General features: G+C 39.3%; 1 protein-coding gene across 4 annotated transcripts in view; it reads right to left on the bottom strand.

Annotated features, from left to right (window-relative positions):
• The window catches only part of ABCA6 (ATP binding cassette subfamily A member 6), an 81,127-nt gene that overhangs the window by 15,342 nt on the left and 47,345 nt on the right, over nucleotides 1-18,440 (bottom strand). For all 4 annotated transcript variants that reach the window (XM_035026159.1, XM_035026158.1, XM_035026157.1 and 1 more), the window contains exons 23-31: nucleotides 17,138-17,245; nucleotides 16,153-16,326; nucleotides 15,630-15,743; nucleotides 13,066-13,182; nucleotides 5,005-5,082; nucleotides 3,661-3,752; nucleotides 2,836-2,956; nucleotides 1,236-1,353; nucleotides 32-123 (exon numbers count right to left, since the gene is read on the bottom strand). In XM_035026159.1, the coding sequence (XP_034882050.1) occupies nucleotides 32-123; nucleotides 1,236-1,353; nucleotides 2,836-2,956; nucleotides 3,661-3,752; nucleotides 5,005-5,082; nucleotides 13,066-13,182; nucleotides 15,630-15,743; nucleotides 16,153-16,326; nucleotides 17,138-17,245 (1,014 nt within the window). The remainder of the gene's footprint in view (nucleotides 1-31; nucleotides 124-1,235; nucleotides 1,354-2,835; nucleotides 2,957-3,660; nucleotides 3,753-5,004; nucleotides 5,083-13,065; nucleotides 13,183-15,629; nucleotides 15,744-16,152; nucleotides 16,327-17,137; nucleotides 17,246-18,440) is intronic.

Here is an 18,440-nt window from a genome sequence, read left to right as displayed (position 1 = left end):
GAATGAAAATCATTGTGTCATTTCTTACTACCTCTCCAGCTGTTGGCTTCGTGATCCCAGAAATCATTCTAATAGATGAGCTTTTACCAGCACCGTTGGGTCCTAGCAATCCCAAAATTTCACCTGAAAGAGAATCACTGATTATCAATCTGGGAAGTGAATTACCAAAACCTGTTTCTTCAAACCTTTTGAGATATGTACACCCCTCGGTACTATTTTGAAATTTTTAACATATATGTAATCCATTTCACCAAACCATGTTCTCTAACTCCCGTAATTATATGAAATATTAGTGAAAAGCTTATGGATTTGATGTCAATAAATCCTTTGTTTTCTAGATTACTTTTTCAGTTAAAAATGAGCCAGATTCTTTTTGGTAGCAGGTGGCTGATGTGCTGAGTACATGTTTAAGTGATTCCTAGACTTGGGAAGTCAGGGACATTTTCTCCATCCTAAATTCCCCCACCTGCATCCAAGCCACCATCATCTTTCATCTGAACTGATATAAACTTAGCCTCTTGTCTGCCACCCAAATTTACAAACAATAGCCAATGTGTCAATTTATTCAAAACTTAAATGGTAACAAAAAGCTAGCTAAAAACCCTCTGGTGGCATTCCACTAATTTGGTATAAAAATCTAAGCCCTTTGCTGTATTTCACAAAGTGGGACCCAATCTGGCCCTGCTCCCCTCTTGGGACTTCCTCCCTTCCACCTGTAGATGCATCCACTGCCTCTTCACGCATCGATCATTCCAAAGGCAGCCCCAGCTCTGAGTTCCTGCCCTCCTTCTCTCTCTCTGGGTGTCCTTATCTCCGCGTGCTCACACAGATGGACATCTTTCTCATCACTCGGGTCTTGTCTTAAATGTTACTGCTCCAGAAAGGTTTTCCCAAACCCTAAGTGAATGCAGCCCCAAGTCACTCATGTCATTCCACACATTTGAATGCCCCACACAGAACTTGCTTCTGTGACACCTGACACTTTTCTTGATAAGTTATTTTTGGTTTTTGACCCTTAGGATGTAAAATCCATGAGGACAGGGACTTTTCTATTTCTTTCATGATTATATTCCAGAACACAAAGCAGTCCCTGGCATGCTCAATGGAATTATATTCCAGAACACAAAGCAGTCCCATGCATGCATGCTTCAGCAAGTACAATGGTGCCTGTTTCAGAGATGTTCAGTGGGTATTTCCAAAATAATGGTGAATAAAATTAAGTGATTCTTCCAAACCTTTTTTAACACAGAAGGAGATATTTCTTGCTGCTATTTTCTTCTTCCTCTTTGAGAAGCAACTTTTTTTCTGACCTGCATACTCCTTGTGTAGACAGCTAGCGATTATGACAGGTTTCTGGAATAGAGGACAGTGTGATTTTCCTCTTAACCTTCAGGGACTTTATGTTCCTATGTTCTCATTACTGGAAATTTTCTTACTCTGTATCATAAAATGAAGTATATTTTATTTTCATTTTTTAAATTTTTAGAGAAGATTTATTCATTTATTTTGAGACAGAGAGAGAGAGAGCACGCTGGGAGGGGCAGAGGGAGAGGGAGAATCTGAAGTAGACTCCCTGCTGAGCTTAGAGCCCAACACGGGGCTTGATCCCACCACCCTGAGATCATGACCTGAGCCAAAATCAAGAGTCAGACGCTTAATGGACTGAGCCACCCAGGTGCTCCCAAATGAAGTATATGTTAAACTGACAGTAATCTATATTGCTTGTTTCAAATGTAACCTGCATTCATTGATGTCAACAATATCTCTAAGTCTCTTAAATCTATCTTCTAAAATAAAACAGTATGGGGCGCCTGCGTGGTTCAGTCAGTTAAGTGGCTGCCTTCGGTTCAGGTCTTGATCCCAGGATCATGGGATCAAGCCCTGCATCAGGCTCCCTGCTCAGTGGAGAACCTACTTCTCCCTCTCCCTCTGCCTGCTGCTCTGCCTCCTTGTGCTCTCTCTGTCTGTCAAATAAATAAATTAATTAAATTAAATTAAACAGTATAGGGGAGCCTGGGTGGCTCAGTCGGTTAAGCATCTGCCTTCGGCTCAGGTCATGATCCCGGGGTCCTGGGATGGAGCCCGACATCGGGCTCTCTGCTCAGTGGGGAGTCTGCTTCTCCTCTGCCTCTGTCCCTACTCCCTGCTTGTGCTCACTCACTATCTCTCTTGCAAATAAATATATAAAATTTTAAAAAAGAAAAATAAAACAATGCAGCTTCATGGAAACTAGCTCTTTGCCTTCCCAGAAGGGTCTAGGCTCATGGGCACATCACAACATCTAAGTCAGACAAAAGAATAACCCTTCAAATCTTAATCCCTGTTCAGCATTTTATAACAAATCTCACATAAATTCTCCAACTCATGAAGTTTTTGGTTTTGAAATTACAGCTCTACTTATCAAAGCCCATTTTCCTCTAAAGAACAATGAAACCATTAAGTTCAGTGTGTTCCTTTGAGCTTCCGGGATACTTCACGGAAGTGCCTCCATATTTAAGAATTATGAAAATACACCAAGCTCCAAACTTTCGAAATGAAAACCAGCGTATCGACCTCTCTTCTTGATAGTTCTTGAATATAGGTCCATTAACATCCACTTTGTCACTTGCTTTTCTTTCTTTTTGTATTTTTATTCATTTGAGAGAGAGTGAGTGAGAGAGAGAGAAAGAGAGAGAGAGCACAAGCGGGCGGAGCAGGAGAGGGAGAAGCAGGCTCTCCGCCGAGCAGTGGGCCTGACGCGGGGCTTGACCCCAGGACTCCAGGGTCATGACCTGAGCTGAAGGCAGACGCCCAACAGACTGAGCCCCCCGGTACCCCTGTCACTTGCTTTCCTACCTCGTCTGTGTGTGAAGTGGTCAGGGAGGCTGCTACTCTTTGCCTTTCTGCTTTAACATCTTCATCCTCATCAACAGGGTCTTCGGGATTAGGTCGAGCACCTCTGCTTTGGGGGGAAATTCTGTGGAGAAAATGAAATGTAGGACATAGGGTTTTTTCGTTAGTCAGGATGTCCCCCAAATCAGCTTCTCTGTGGTTTTACCATCCTTTCTCTCCATATGCTGGTGATGATAATGGCCCTGTGAACACTGCTTCTGCTTTTACCAAGAATTCCCATCCCCGTCGCCAGGATCCCCTGCTCATTATTGTCATTCTTCCAGTTAGACTCTTTGACCCTTACAAATGTCCTGGCAACTACTGCTGCTTCTTTAAAAATCAGGCCACCTACATTTTGTCTCTTGACTCTGAGCCCATCTTAATCACACAGACATTTGCCCTCAGCATCTTTTACTGTTCGCCCCTCCGGCAGCCCCTGTATAATGTCCACTTTATGGAACACTCTGAACTATGGTACGTTGCTCAACCACTTCCAACCCATCTCCTCTGTTCAAGGATGTGTGAGCATCTTAGGTGGGAAAATGGCATATTTGGGTATTCATTAAATTTCTGTGGAACTGAAAACCTCTCTCCACGGGTTCGTGGTAGAACTCTGACTGAGAGTCCTATTTCCAGGCAGTCAGCCAGCAGCAATCCATGGACCATCATGAAAATCAGCATGCTGCTTACGTCGTAAATATCAACCCACATGAACAGGTCAGCAGTGCAGCCCACTAGGGAGGAATGTTACAATATGATATTAAGTTCGAAATTAAGCTTTATCCCAACCTGAAAACAGGATCCTTTCGCATTATTTTCTTTCCACATTTTGCTTCCATGCATCTTAGGATAAAAACAAATATCAAAGCCTGCAAGTAAGGCTAGGAGCAAAGAAAAACAGTTATATATAGGCATAAGTTCACAAATATTACTTAAACATCTGAATTAAATTGGTGGTCTTTGTCTTCGAGTAAAATACATGGGAAACATTTTTACAAATCAGGGGAGAAATCCAGCTGTACAACGACAATCCATCTTAGTGGCACCTCTCTCCTTTCTTCTCACAATCCACATCCTATCTGTCAACAAATTCTATCTGCTCTACCTTCAAAATTACCCAGAACCCAACTTCTCGTCCCTGCCTGTGCTGCTCCTGCCCAGGTCCAGGCCATCATAATTTCCCATTATAATATTGCAACACTTTGTTACCTGGTCTCCTTCCTCTCCTCCCTGTGCCCCAAACACCTATTCTCAATACAGTCACTAGAAGTACTCTTTTAAAAAATAAGTCTGATCATATTGCTTTGCTTAAAACCCCCCAATGACTCCTCGGTTACTCAAAGAAAAGTTAAACTCCTTATAGTGGCCGAGACTGCTCTGTGTAGCCCCCTCCGTCCACCCTGCACTTGACCCTGTGACTTCCATGACCTCCTCTTGTACCGCTCTCCCCTTGGTCCCTCGGCCACCACCACACTGGCCTCCTGGCTGACCCTGGAACAAGCCAGCATCACCTGTGCCCCTCCTCCTAGAATGTTCTTCCCCAAGCTATCCCTGTAGCTTGCCTCCTTGCCTCCCTCAGATCTTTACTTCTCAATCAGGCTTTTCCTGGCTGCCCATCTCACACAATATATATTATTTATTTAGTTTATTATGGGTCTCCTTCCACCACAATATAAATGCCACAGGGGCAGGCACTTCTGTCCATATTTGCTCCTATGCCTAGAAAAGTAGAGACACATTGTATTCAGAGCCAGTAGCCTTCTTCAGCCTAAATATACCAATATAATCATTTTTCCCTTTCATTTATTCAACTTTGCCCTTTTTATCTTTAATTCAAAGGATTTCAGTTATATTGCACCTATATTTCTTACAAGCTCTCTCAAATTTGGAGGTGGCAATAAACAGGATAAATAAACGTGAAAAATTAATTTTATGTTACACTCCGGACCGACACAGTCCACACGTGCTCGTAAAAAGTAACTCGTGATTTGGAATCCTGTCTGAATTGTCTTATTCTGAGACTGTATTAAAAGTGCTTTCAAAGTTGGCACACATCAGACAAACCAAATAGTTATGATAATAAATGCTAACTATAAAAAAAAAATAGGTGGAGAGGTAGAAAGGCCTTCTTACTATTAGGCATACTAGAAGATCAACTCCGCTTGGGTCATATCTGTGTTCTGAGTATTTTAGGTGGTGCTCGTAAGCTCTCTGCAAAGACAAAAAGAAAAACAGCTAAGTGAAAGTTCATCAGCTTTATGATTTGCATTTAGATAATATGGAATTCCACATGTTACATATTTCCTTCATTAAGTGTGATTCCCCTGTGTGCACTGGTGATAAGCAATTCCCTGCAGAAAAGAAAGGGGACCCGCACTCAACGCTGTCTCTTGGTGAACAGGTAACCTATGTCTGTTCTTCTTTTCCAATTTTTTTCTTTAATGTTTTGGTTAAGGTTTGCCTCAAGTCTACTGAAAGCATAGCAGAGGGAGGAGCCTGCATTGTGACAAATAATAGGGGTTGACAATATTTGTCCTAAATGCCCCTCAAGAGCCTCTTCAGGGCCCCTGCCTACCCAGGTGGTGACTTGCCCACCAAAATAATTCGTCCCATCATGTTATTCTTTCTTCATCAATCATTGCATTCAGAAAGTAGCTCATTTCTCCTAAACAATGTATGACAGATCTAGGTTAATGTAGTTCACTTTGTAGGTCTGCTTATATCTTAGGAGAGAAATGCTTTAAGCAAAGGAATGAATTCCCAGTTGAGAATTCTAAGTGTTGCTCAATTAATGGAAAAGTGCTTTTGCAGACACAGAAGGCTTTCGCAGGTTCCCAAGAACACAAATGATTAGGGCAGCTTTTTCTACTTTCTTTGAAGTATCATCCAGGATGATGCAGAGCTCTAAAGAGTATGTTCCTGGCTGAGCTCTTGGGCTCATCCCATCGTACACGTCTTTCCATTTGAATCCAACCTTCTTTAATGCCTCCTGGTCTCTCCTGCTTCAGTGCCTTCGCTTCTCTCCAGAGAACATGCTTACCTTCTGCCCCACTCTCCTAATTAATTCTGGCTCATTCTTCAGGATTCTGTTTAACAGCATTGATTCCCCCTTCCCCCAAGAATTCTCTCTCTAGATATGCTTTGGACCTTGCCCTTGGCACTCTGCCCTTCTTCTTTGGATCCTTTAGGCCCTTTTGCATTGACTTGAGGTCTTCATCTCCACCAAGCTCTGTGGAAGGATGGACTGTGCTATCTTGTTCATCAGGTGTCACCAATGACTAGCACAGTGACTAACACAGAATACTGTTTAATATATATTTGTGAACAAATAAATGGTATTGTATATGATTTTATCCTCGCAATGGATAATGAATACCCATTAAACTAGCCAACATTTTTCAACCTGGCATTAGTTTTGAATAGCATTTGACAATGCTTATGTTTCGCATAGAGCATATGGTAAAGTTTTTTTTTTTTAATTTCCATTAATTTTTATTGATCGTTTTGTTACAACAAGCAATAAGTTATAATTTTTTTTAATTTTTTTATTCTTACGTTAATCCCCATACATTACATCATTAGTTTTAGATGTAGTGTTCCATGATTCATTGTTTGTGCATAACACCCAGTGCTCCATGCAGAATGTGCCTTCCTCAATACCCAATCACCAGGCTAACCTATCCTCCCACCCCACTCCCCTCTAGAACCCTCAGTTTTTTTTTCAGAGTTCATCGTCTCTCATGGTTTGTCTACCCCTCCGACTTCCCCCCCTCATTCTTCCCCTCCTACTACCTTCTTCTTCTTCTTTTTTTTTTTCTTAACATATACTGCATTATTTGTTTCAGAGGTACAGATCTGAGATTCAACAGTCTTGCACAATTCACAGCGCTTACCAGAGCACATATGCTCCCCAGTGTCTATTACCCAGTCACCCCCGCCCTCCCACCCCACCCCCCACTCCAGCAACCCTCAGTTTGTTTCCTGAGATTAAGAATTCCTCATATCAGTGAGGTCATATGATACATGTCTTTCTCTGTTTGACTTATTTCACTCAACATAATACCCTCCAGTTCCATCCACGTCGTTGCAAATGGCAAGATCTCATTCCTTTTGATGGCTGCATAATATTCCTTTGTATATATATACCACCTCTTCTTTATCCATTCATCTGTCGATGGACATCTTGGCTCTTTCCACAGTTTGGCTATTGTGGACATTGTACAAAAGATACTTTTGTATCTTTGGGGTAAATACCCAGTAGTGCAATTGCTGGATCATATGGTAGCTCTATTTTCAACTTTTTGAGGAACCTCCATACTGTTTTCCAGAGTGGCTACACCAGCTTGCATTCCCACCAACAGTGTAGGAGGGTTCCCCTTTCTCTGCAACCCTGCCAACATCTGTCGTTTCCTGACTTGTTAATTTTAGCCATTCTGACTGGTGTGAGGTGGTATCTCATTGAGGTTTTGATTTGGAGTTCCCTGATGCTGAGCGATATTGAGCACTTTTTCATGTGTCTGTTGGCCATTTGGATGTCTTCTTTGGAAAAATGTCTGTTCGTGTCTTCTGCCCATTTCTTGATTGGATTCTTTGTTCTTTGGGTGTTGAGTTTGATGAGTTCTTTATAGATTTTGGATACTAGCCCTTTATCTGATATGTCATTTGCAAATATCTTCTCCCATTCTGTCAGTTGTCTTTTGGTTTTGTTGACTGTTTCCTTTGCTTTGCAAAAGCTTTTTATCTTGATGAAGTCCCAATAGTTCATTTTTGCCCTTGCTTCCCTTGCCTTTGGCGATGTTTCTAGGAAGAAGTTGCTGCGGCTGAGGTCGAAGAGGTTGCTGCCTGTGTTCTCCTTTAGGATTTGGATGGACTCCTGTCTCACATTGAGGTCTTTCAACCATTTGGAGTCTATTTTTGTGTGTGGTGTAAGGAAATGGTCCAGTTTCATTCTTCTGCATGTGGCTATCCAATTTTCCCAGCACCATTTGTTGAAGAGACTGTCTTTTTTCCATTGGACATTCTTTCCTGCTTTGTCAAAGATTAGTTGACCATAGAGTTGAGGGTCCATTTCTGGGCTCTCTATTCTGTTCCATTGATCTATGTGTCTGTTTCTGTGCCAGTACCATACTGTCTTGATGATGACAGCTTTGTAATAGAGCTTGAAGTCTGGAATTGTGATGCCACCAGCTTTGCTTTTCTTTTTCAACATTCCTCTGGCTATGCGGGGTCTTTTCTGGTTCCATACGAATTTTAGGATTATTTGTTCCATTTCTTTGAAAAAAGTGGATGGTATTTTGATGGGCATTGCATTGAATGTGTAGATTGTTCTAGGTAGCATTGACATCTTCACAACATTTGTTCTTCCAATCCAGGACCATGGAACGTTTTTCCGTTTCTTTGTGTCTTCCTCAATTTCTTTCATGAGTATTTTATAGTTTTCTGAGTACAGATCCTTTGCGTCTTTGGTTAGATTTCTTCCTAGGTATCTTATGGTTTTGGGTGCAATTGTAAACGGGATCGACTCCTTAATTTCTCTTTCTTCTGTCTTGTTGTTGGTGTACAGGAATGCCACTGACTTCTGTGCATTGATTTTATATCCTGCCACTTTACTGAATTCCTGTATGAATTCTAGCAGTTTTGGGGTGGAGTCTTTGGGGTTTTCCACATCAAGTATCATATCATCTGCAAAGAGTGAGAGTTTGACTTCTTCTTTGCCGATTTGGATGCCTTTGATTTCTTTTTGTTGTCTGATTGCTGTGGCTAAGACTTCCAATACTATGTTGAATAGCAGTGGTGATAGTGGACATCCCTGCCGCGTTCCTGATCTTAGGGGGAAAGCTCTCAGTTTTTCCCCATTGAGAATGATATTCGCTGTAGGTTTTTCATAGATGGCTTTTATGATATTGAGGTATGTACCCTCTATGCCTATACTCTGAAGAGTTTTGATCAAGAAAGGATGCTGTACTTTGTCAAATGCTTTTTCTGCATCTATTGAGAGGATCATATGATTCTTGTTCTTTCTTTTGTTAATGTATTGTATCACGTTGATTGATTTGCGGATGTTGAACCAACCTTGCAGCCCAGGGATAAATCCCACTTGGTCGTGGTGAATAATCCTTTTAATGTACTGTTGGATCCTACTGGCTAGTATTTTGGTGAGAATTTTTGCATCCATGTTCATCAGGGATATTGGTCTGTAATTCTCCTTTTTGATGGGGTCTTTGTCTGGTTTTGGGATCAAGGTAATGCTGGCCTCATTAAATGAGTTTGGAAGTTTTCCTTCCATTTCTATTTTTTGGAACAGTTTCAGAAGAATAGGTATTAATTCTTCTTGAAATGTTTGGTAGAATTCCCCTGGGAAGCCATCTGGCCCTGGGCTTTGTTTTTCGGGAGATTTTTGATGACTGCTTCAATTTCCTTAGTGGTTATAGGTCTGTTCAGGTTTTCTATTTCTTCCTGGTTCAGTTTTGGTAGTTGATACATCTCTAGGAATGCATCCATTTCTTCCAGGTTATCGAATTTGCTGGCATAGAGTTGCTCATAATATGTTCTTATAATTGTTTATATTTCTTTGGTGTTGGTTGTGATCTCTCCTCTTTCATTCATGATTTTGTTGATTTGGGTCATTTCTCTTCTCTTTTTGATAAGTCTGGCCAGGGGTTTATCAATCTTGTTAATTCTTTCAAAGAACCAGCTCCTAGTTTCATTGATCTGTTCTACTGTTCTTTTAGTTTCTATTTCATTGATTTCTGCTCTGATCTTTATTATTTCTCTTTTCCTGCTGGGTTTAGGTTTTATTTGCTGTTCTTTCTCCAGCTCCTTTAGGTGTAGGGTTAGGTTGTGTACTTGAGACCTTTCTTGTTTCTTGAGAAAGGCTTGTATTGCTATATACTTTCCTATTAGGACTGCCTTTGCTGCATCCCAAAGATTTTGAATAGTTGTGTTTTCATTTTCATTGGTTTCCATGAATTTTTTTTAATTCTTCTTTAATTTCCTGGTTGACCCATTCATTCTTCAGTAGGATGCTCTTTAGCCTCCATGTATTTGAGTTCTTTCCGACTTTCCTCTTGTGATTGAGTTCTAGTTTCAAAGCATTGTGGTCTGAAAATAGGCAGGGAATGATCCCAATCTTTTGATACTGGTTGAGACCTGATTTATGACCTAGGATGTGATCTATTCTGGAGAATGTTCCATGGGCCCTAGAGAGGAATGTGTATTCCGTTGCTTTGGGATGCAATGTTCTGAATATGTCTGTGAAGTCCATTTGGTCCAGTGTGTCATTTAAAGTCTTTATTTCCTTGTTGATCTTTTGCTTAGACGATCTGTCCATTTCAGTGAGGGGGGTGTTAAAGTCCCCCACTATTATTGTATTGTTGTCGATGTGTTTCTTTGCTTTTGTTATTAATTGCCTTATATAATTGGCTGCTCCCATGTTAGGGGCAATGATATTTACAATTGTTAGACCTTCTTGTTGGATAGACCCTTTAAGTAGGATATAGTGTCCTTCCTCATCTCTTTTTACAGTCTTTGGTTTAAAATCTAATTTGTCTGATATAAGGATTGCCACCCCAGCTTTCTTTTGGTGTCCATTAGCATGGTAAATGGTTTTCCACCCCCTCACTTTCAATCTGGGGGTGTCTTTGGCTCTAAAATGAGTCTCTTGCAGACAGCATATCGATGGGTCTTGTTTTTTAATCCAATCTGATAGCCTGTGTCTTTTGATTGGGGCATTTAGCCCATTTACATTCAGGGTAACTATTGAAAGATAGGAATTTAGTGCCATTGTATTGCCTGTAAGGTGACTGTTACTCCTTCAATTTTCAATGACAGCCTAGCTGGATATACTATTCTTGGCTGCATATTTTTCTCATTTAATGCTCTGAATATATCCTGTCAGTCCTTTCTGGCCTGCCAGGTCTCTGTGGATAGGTCTGTTGCCAATCTAATGTTTCTACCATTGTAGGTTACATATGTCTTCTCCCGAGCTGCTTTCAGGATTTTCTCTTTGTCTATGAGACTTGTAAGTTTTATTATTAGATGTTGGGGTGTTGACCTATTTTTTATTGATTTTGAGAGGGGTTCTCTGTGCCTCCTGGATTTTGATGCCTGTTTCCTTCCCCAAATTAGGGAAGTTCTCTGCTATAATTTGCCCCATTATACCTTCTGCCCCCCTCGCTCTTTCTTCTTCTTCTGGGATCCCAATTATTCTAATGTTGTTTCATCTTATGGTATCGCTTATCTCTCGAATTCTGCCCTCGTGATCCAGCAGTTGTTATCTCTCTTTTTCTCAGCTTCTTTATTTTCCATCATTTGGTCTTCTATATCACTGATTCTCTCTTCTGCCTCATTTATCCTAGCAGTTAGTGCCCCCATATTTGATTGCACCTCATTAATAGCCTTTTTGATTTCAACTTGGTTAGATTTTAGTTCTTTTACTTCCCCAGAAAGGGTTTCTCTAATAACTTCCATATTTTTTTCAAGCCCAGCTAGTATCTTTAAAGTGATGATTCTGAACTCTAGATCTGACATCGTACTAATGTCCGTATTGAGTAGGTCCTTGGCAGTCAGTACTACCTCTTGTTCTTTTTGTTGAGGTGATTTTTTCCGTCTTGTCATTTTGTGCAGAGGAAAATAGATTAATGAGAGAACAAAATGGTAGCAGAGTAACAACGTCCCCAGAAAATATACTCTAAACAAATCAGAAAAGACCTGAAGCAGTGGGAAAAGAAAGGGAAAGAGAGAAAAAAGAAAAAGAAAAAAAAAAAGAAAAAGAAAAAGAAAAAGATAAAAACAAACAAAAACAGAACAAAACAAAACAACAACAAAAAAACCCAGAATGTGATCAAATATGATCAGGCTGGTATATAGATCAGTGCCACACACTAGATTTTGGGTGTATTTTGGTCTGTTAGAAGAAAGTGCCTCCCAAAATTTTAAAGAAAGAAAAACTTATATATATACAAAAATAAGGGTTGATATGATGAAGGGATGGAATATGACTGTAAAGATGGAAATTATAAAAAATTTTATAAAAGGAATTGATAAGAAGTTGTTTGAAAAAAGAAAGAAGAGGATTTAAAAAAAGAAAAAAGAAAAAAAAAGGGAGAGAATGTGATCAGGCAGGGGAGTAGGAAAAAAACCATATACTAGAGATTTAGGGTATATTTTGATCTGTTAGAAGAAACTATCTCAAATTTTTAAAGAGAGAACAACTTATATATATATGCCAAAAATACGGGTAACTACTATGAAGGGATAGAATATGACTCTAAAAATGAAAAATAAAAATGTTTTTTAAAAAAGGGATTGATAAGATGTTGTTTGAAAAAGGGAAAAAGAAAAATTAAAAAAAGAAAAAAAGACAGTTAAAAAAAATTAACTTTGAAAGACTAAAGAATCATGGTAAAAAAGCCATGAATTCTATGTGCAGCATTCCCCTAGCGCTGGAGTTCTGCCGTTCTCATTGATCGGTAAACTTGGTCTTGGCTGGCTGTTCTCGCTGATCTTCTGGGGAGGGGTCTGTTGCCGTGGTTTCCAAATGTCTTTGCCAGAGGCGGAATTGCCCCGCCCTTGCCCAGTCTGGGCTAAGTAATCTGCTCGGGTTTACTCTCTGGAGCTTTTGTTCCCTGCGAGCTTTCCGTACAGCTTTGGAGGAGGAGAGTGAAAATGGCGGCCTCCCAATCTCCGCCCCGGAGGAGCCGAGAACTTGGGGCCCTGCTCCTCAGGATTGAAAACTGCACAAAGGAAACATGCTATCGCTCAGCTATTCTTTTCTTCGATCTCCTGTTGAGTTTGTAGGTGTTCAGAATGGTTTGATCCCTATCCAGCTGAATTCCTGAGAGGAGATGAAATCCACGTCTCCTACTCCTTCGCCATCTTGCTCCACCCCCCTGGTAAAGCTTTTTAAACAGCTTTATTGAGGTTAATTTTTCATGCCATAAAATTCACTCATTTTAATCATACAATTCAAAGATTTTTAGTAAATTTACAGAGTTGGGAGAGCATCACCATAATTCAACTTAATAACATCTCCATCACCCCAAAGAGATACCTCATATGCATTTGTGGTCAATCCCCATTCCCACTCCAACCCCAGGAAACCCTAGTCTGCATTCTATCTTTATAGATTTGGGGCAAAGCACTTTAATAGGCTACATATTCAAAATTAATGACACCGTCGGTAATATTTCTTACCTGTGCCAAAAAAGCTAGAAATCCACCCATGGTGGTTGAGGGAACTAAAACCATGGTAGAAATCAAGGTAGGCAAGTTGAAGTGGATCAGCATAATGTCAAACATGATGATTGAGGCCTACAAGGCAAGTTAAAATATATTGCATGTCAGACATATGCAGTTGACTGATATTAGGGAAAATATTTAAGATGTAGGTGTTCTCATCATATACATCAGAATTTTCCCACATACAGATTCACCACTTTCAGAGGAATAAGAGAAGTGAGGGGTTTTTGTTAATGAGAATAAATGTGACCTTTAGCTACCCAACAGAAAAATTTTAGATAAAAATCTGGAGATTAAGGTGAATGTTAAAGTGACCAGGTAGACTTTCTGACAGTACATTAAGTGTAATCTAAGACAATAAGATAAAGAGAGAAATTTACCTTTTTATTACTAAGGTAACAATATTGTGAATGTATAAAAACCTGTATAGGATGGAAAGCTGGACAGGTGGTTATTTTAAAAAGTCCATACTGCCTCCCACTTAGACTAAAGCTTTCTAAATGTCATCCCTGCTCCATTTCTTCCCCATTCCAAACAAATAATTTTATTGAGACTGTGCATTTTGATTGCAATGGACTTATTTTCTTTTAATAATTTTTTTTTAAGATTTTATTTATTTATTTGAGAGAGAGAGAATGAGAGACAGATAGCAAGAGAGGGAAGAGGGTCAGAGGGAGAAGCAGAACCCCCGCTGAGCAGGGAGCCTGATGTGGGACTCGATCCCAGGACTCCAGGATCATGACCTGAGCCGAAGGCAGTCACTTAACCAACTGAGCCACCCAGGCGCCCTGGACTTATTTTCTTTTAAAATACTGGTAAATGTGGGATGGGGGATAAAGATAATTTTTCATTGTTCTGTTTTAAGGATCAGTTTATCAGTCAACAAGTGTGTGTTGAGCACTGTATTGAACTTTTGCTTGATCTTATTAATGTATGAATTATAATAAAAACACTAAGAATCGTAACTACTAAATGCACTGAATATTACACAAAACACCAGGCATTAAGAATTTAGCATGCGCTGTTTGCTTTAATCCCCACAACAACTCCATAATGTGGTCATTCTTACTATCCCTTCCTTCCACATGGGAAATCGAGGGTTCAGAGAAACAAATAACATCCTCAAGACCAGACAATTAGTGAGTGACAAAGTTGGAACTCAAAACCCTATGTGTGTGTGATTCCTAAATCTTTAGGTTAGAAGACTATACTGTTTTGTGGGATTGTTATGCAGGGGAATGTTGTGTGACTACTAAGTGAACTTACGGTTTGGGGGAAACGTATAATCTACAAATAAAAAACCAGTAACTTGTAATCAAGTGTTCAGTAAGAACACCATAAGCATTTTAGATGGCAAATCCAAAAAATGTTTCTCATTTTGGAACCACCACGATGTCGCTGCAAAGGTATCACGTGATTATCCACATTTACGTTACATCTCTCCTCTCGGTTTCCGTGACATCACATGTGTCTAATTTTTCTCCCAGCTCCTTATTTTTGATAACTACAAGTCTACTGGTCCACTTAACTAACTTCTTTTATTCTACCAAGCCTCCAAGTTTCTTTTGTGAATTGTTTTTTCCTTCTTTCTCATCCACTGGAACAAGAGAGGATTGAAAACTGCACAAAGGAAACATGCTCAGCGTGCTAAGATGCGCTACCATACCCCACCATAGGTTGAAAGGTACTTCCGTATTAGACAAGGGCCTGAGATACCCACGAAGGACCACACCCCATGGGCTAGGAGAGTCCACTGGACTCCAGAAACAAATTAACAGCTGAGTGTGGCTTCACTCAGTGATGAGGGGACTTTAGTATACTTTCCTTACAAATTTACCCAAGATCATAAAAGTGCAACTGCACTTACCATCATCTGATACATTTTTATTTATGATTTGTGAATCCTAAGACTAGCATAGTTTAAATTGATACAAACTGCATGATGAAAGGTCAATTATCACAGTACATATCCTCAACACATATTTTAAATGAAATTATAAGTTCTTTGTATCAGGCATAAAATTACTGCAAACTCCTTGAGGTCTCCGTGAAGATGTATAATTCAGCCCACTCAAATCCAGATGTTGATCAACATAAACTTTAAAATAGTATTGTCAACCATCCTACTACCTCATATTTTTTTGACATCAGGAATGACATAAGGTCTGAGACCTCAATTTTATTCTTGAGTCGTCACCGATTTTTATGTGGCCTTAAACAAGTTTCTGAATTTTTTTCCCCTCTATAAAATTAGGTGAATTATGGGGGCGCCTGCGTAGCTCAGTCATTAAGCGTCTGCCTTCATTTCAATATTCCATAAATATGTAGCTGTTCAGTGGTATAAAAATGCAATAGACAAGGACACTGAAATAGATATACATGTAAAAGAAAAAGGGAAAATAATTAGAGATTATAAATGTGTATTATACTGTAACATTTCTCAAGGCAAAGGTGATTATATTTAATATTACACTGAAAGTTACTCATCTCTCTCTTTATATGTTTGTATATGTACTTACAATATAGAAGCAAAATGACCAAAGGCCACTATTTTTTTTCCACTTGCGAAAAATAAATGATATCACATATGTCAAGAAGACAAGTGAAGTTGCATAACCAAGCCCAAATACAACCTGAAAATAATACAAATAATCAAAGTCAAACACTGAAGTATTAACGGAAGGAAAAATTAAATTACAAATATTTTTAAATATCTTATTTCAGGGGTGCCTGGCTGGCTCACTCAGTTAAGCGTCTGACTTCGGCTCAGGTTATGATCTCAGGGTCCTGGCATCAGGCTCCCTGCTCAGCGGGGAGTCTGCTTCACACTCTCTCTCTGCCCTTCCCCCTGCTCGTGCTCTCTTTCTCTCTCTCTCTCAAATAAATAAAAATCTTTAAAAAAAAATCTTATTGCACATGCACTTTGAACTTTTTTTTAGTTTATGACAAAATATGAAAATGTCTTGCTTATAGGAAATATCAAATGTTATAATTTATCATGAATTACTTTATAAGATACTGTCTATATAATGTGTTACTTACCAAACCAAACACAATTCGACTTGTGATATAAATCTCCGTTATGTTGGCTATGTAAAAAATTAAATACATTGAAAGGAGAAGAACAATGAAGACGCTAATATCCACCACTGCCTGCCCACACCAGTAGGCAGAAGGGTAGAGGCCTGAAATCCATAGCTGGGACTTAGCTCTCTTCTGATGAAAAAACACAGGATATACATAGATTCAATTGAAATCCAAATCCAAAACAAGCACATTGGGAGAGATTTTAAGATAAATATAATCAAATCATTTTAAATCTTCTAATAATTTAATTATGTATATATTATTTGGAATCTGAGGTCTAAAGAGCCAATTCCATAACGATGGCCATTGTGAAAATGAGTGTTTTATTTTATACGTTTGATTCCCCACATCACTTTAACTCACGCATAATGAATAGAAAAGCAGACCTCATAATAATCAAGGCATAAACTTCCTTCAAAAGAGATATTATTCTGTGACCTGAAGGACAATAAATTATCCATTATCCAAATATGTTATGGTGGTTACTGGCTCAGAAGAGTGAAGGATGACTTATCTAAATCTGATTTAACTGTTTTGCCTTGGATTAACAGACATGATCAAGTACAAATATAACCAAAAATTTTATTTGCCACAGTAGAAAGGGGATTTAAGTCTTACATCTGGTCCTCAATTTAAATATCAATGATTTATTCCTTTTCACTGGGAAATAATGTCGTCAAAAGTTGTATAATAGTCCCCTTTACAAGTTTAGATTAATTTGAATCCCTGTAAAATTACTGCATGTTTCCCGCAATTTTGAAGTAAAAAATATTTTGTGTTTTTAGAAGTTTCTGACTTGATAGAAATAATGCTTAACTACACTATCTAAATTAGACATATGCTTCTATGTCTTTCTCACAGGAAAACATTTTGAACACATAGCATTTAAATCACAATTACTGGAGTCCTTGAAGTTCTCTTTTTTTCCCCTTTCTCTTACTTTGTAATCGCTGATACTGCTCATGGAGATGTAAGGTGAAATGCTGCACACAACCCAAAACAAGAACATGGAACCTTCCGGCAGTCCAGTCCAGAAGAACATATAATTCTGCAAATATAAAAGGTACTTTAAACTCGTGAATATTTTAAAAAATGAAACAAATACTAATGTGGTGTTATCACATTGACTGATTTGAGCATGTCGAGCCACCCCTGCGGCCCAGGAATAAATCCCATTGTGGTGGTGTGTGACTGTGGTGAATAATCCTTTTAATGTACTGTTCAATCCTATTAGCTAGTATCTTGGTGAGAATTTTTGCATCCATGTTCATCAGGGATATTGGTCTGTAATTCTCCTTTTGGGTGGGGTCTTTGTCTGGTTTGGGGATCAAGATAATGCTGGCCTCATAGAAAGAATTTGGAAGTTTTCCTTCCATTTCCAGTTTTTGAAACAGTTTCAGAAGAATAGGTATTAATTCTTCTTATAACAGACACATGAAAAAATGCTCAACATCACTTGGCATCAGGGAAATACAAATTAAAATCACAACGAGATACCACCTCACACCAGTCAGCATGGCTAAAATTAACAACTAAGGAAACAACAGATGTTGGTGAGGATGTGGAGAAAGGGGAACCCTCCTACACTGTTGGTGGGAATACAAACTGGTGCAGCCACTCTGGAAAACAGTAGGTTCCTCAAAAAGTTAAAAATAGAGCTGCCCTACGACCCAGCAATTGCACTACTAGGTATTTATCCAAAGGATACAAACACAGTGATTAAAAGAGGTACACGCACCCCAGGGTTTATAGCAGCAATGTCCACAATAGCCAAACTATGGAAAGAGCCCAGATGTCCATCAACAGATGAATGGATAAAGAAGATGTGATATATATGGTAAACAATGGATTATTACACAGCCATCAGAAAGAATGAAATCTTTTTTTTTTTAATTTTTTTATTCTTATGTTAATCCCCTTACATTACAACATTAGTTTTAGATGAAGTGTTCCATGATTCATTGTTTGTGCACAACACCCAGTGCTCCATGCAGAACGTGCCCTCCCAAACACCCACCACCAGGCCAACCCATCCTCCCACCCCCCTCCCCTCTAGAACCCTGTCTGCTTTTCAGAGTCCATCGTCTCTCATGGTTCGTCTACCTCTCCGATTTCCCCCGCTTCATTCTTCCCCTCCCGCTACCTTCTTCTTCTTCTTCTTCTTCTTCTTCTTTTTTTTTAGAAAGAATGAAATCTTGCCATTTGCCACAATGTGGGTGAAACTAGGGGGTATTATGCTAAGC

Source organism: Mirounga leonina, unplaced genomic scaffold (genome assembly GCF_011800145.1).
Source record: "Mirounga leonina isolate KUSES-001 unplaced genomic scaffold, KU_Mleo_1.0 Mir_197, whole genome shotgun sequence".
In the NCBI taxonomy this organism is placed as follows: Eukaryota; Metazoa; Chordata; class Mammalia; order Carnivora; family Phocidae; genus Mirounga; species Mirounga leonina.
This window is presented reverse-complemented; position numbering and strand designations above follow the sequence as displayed.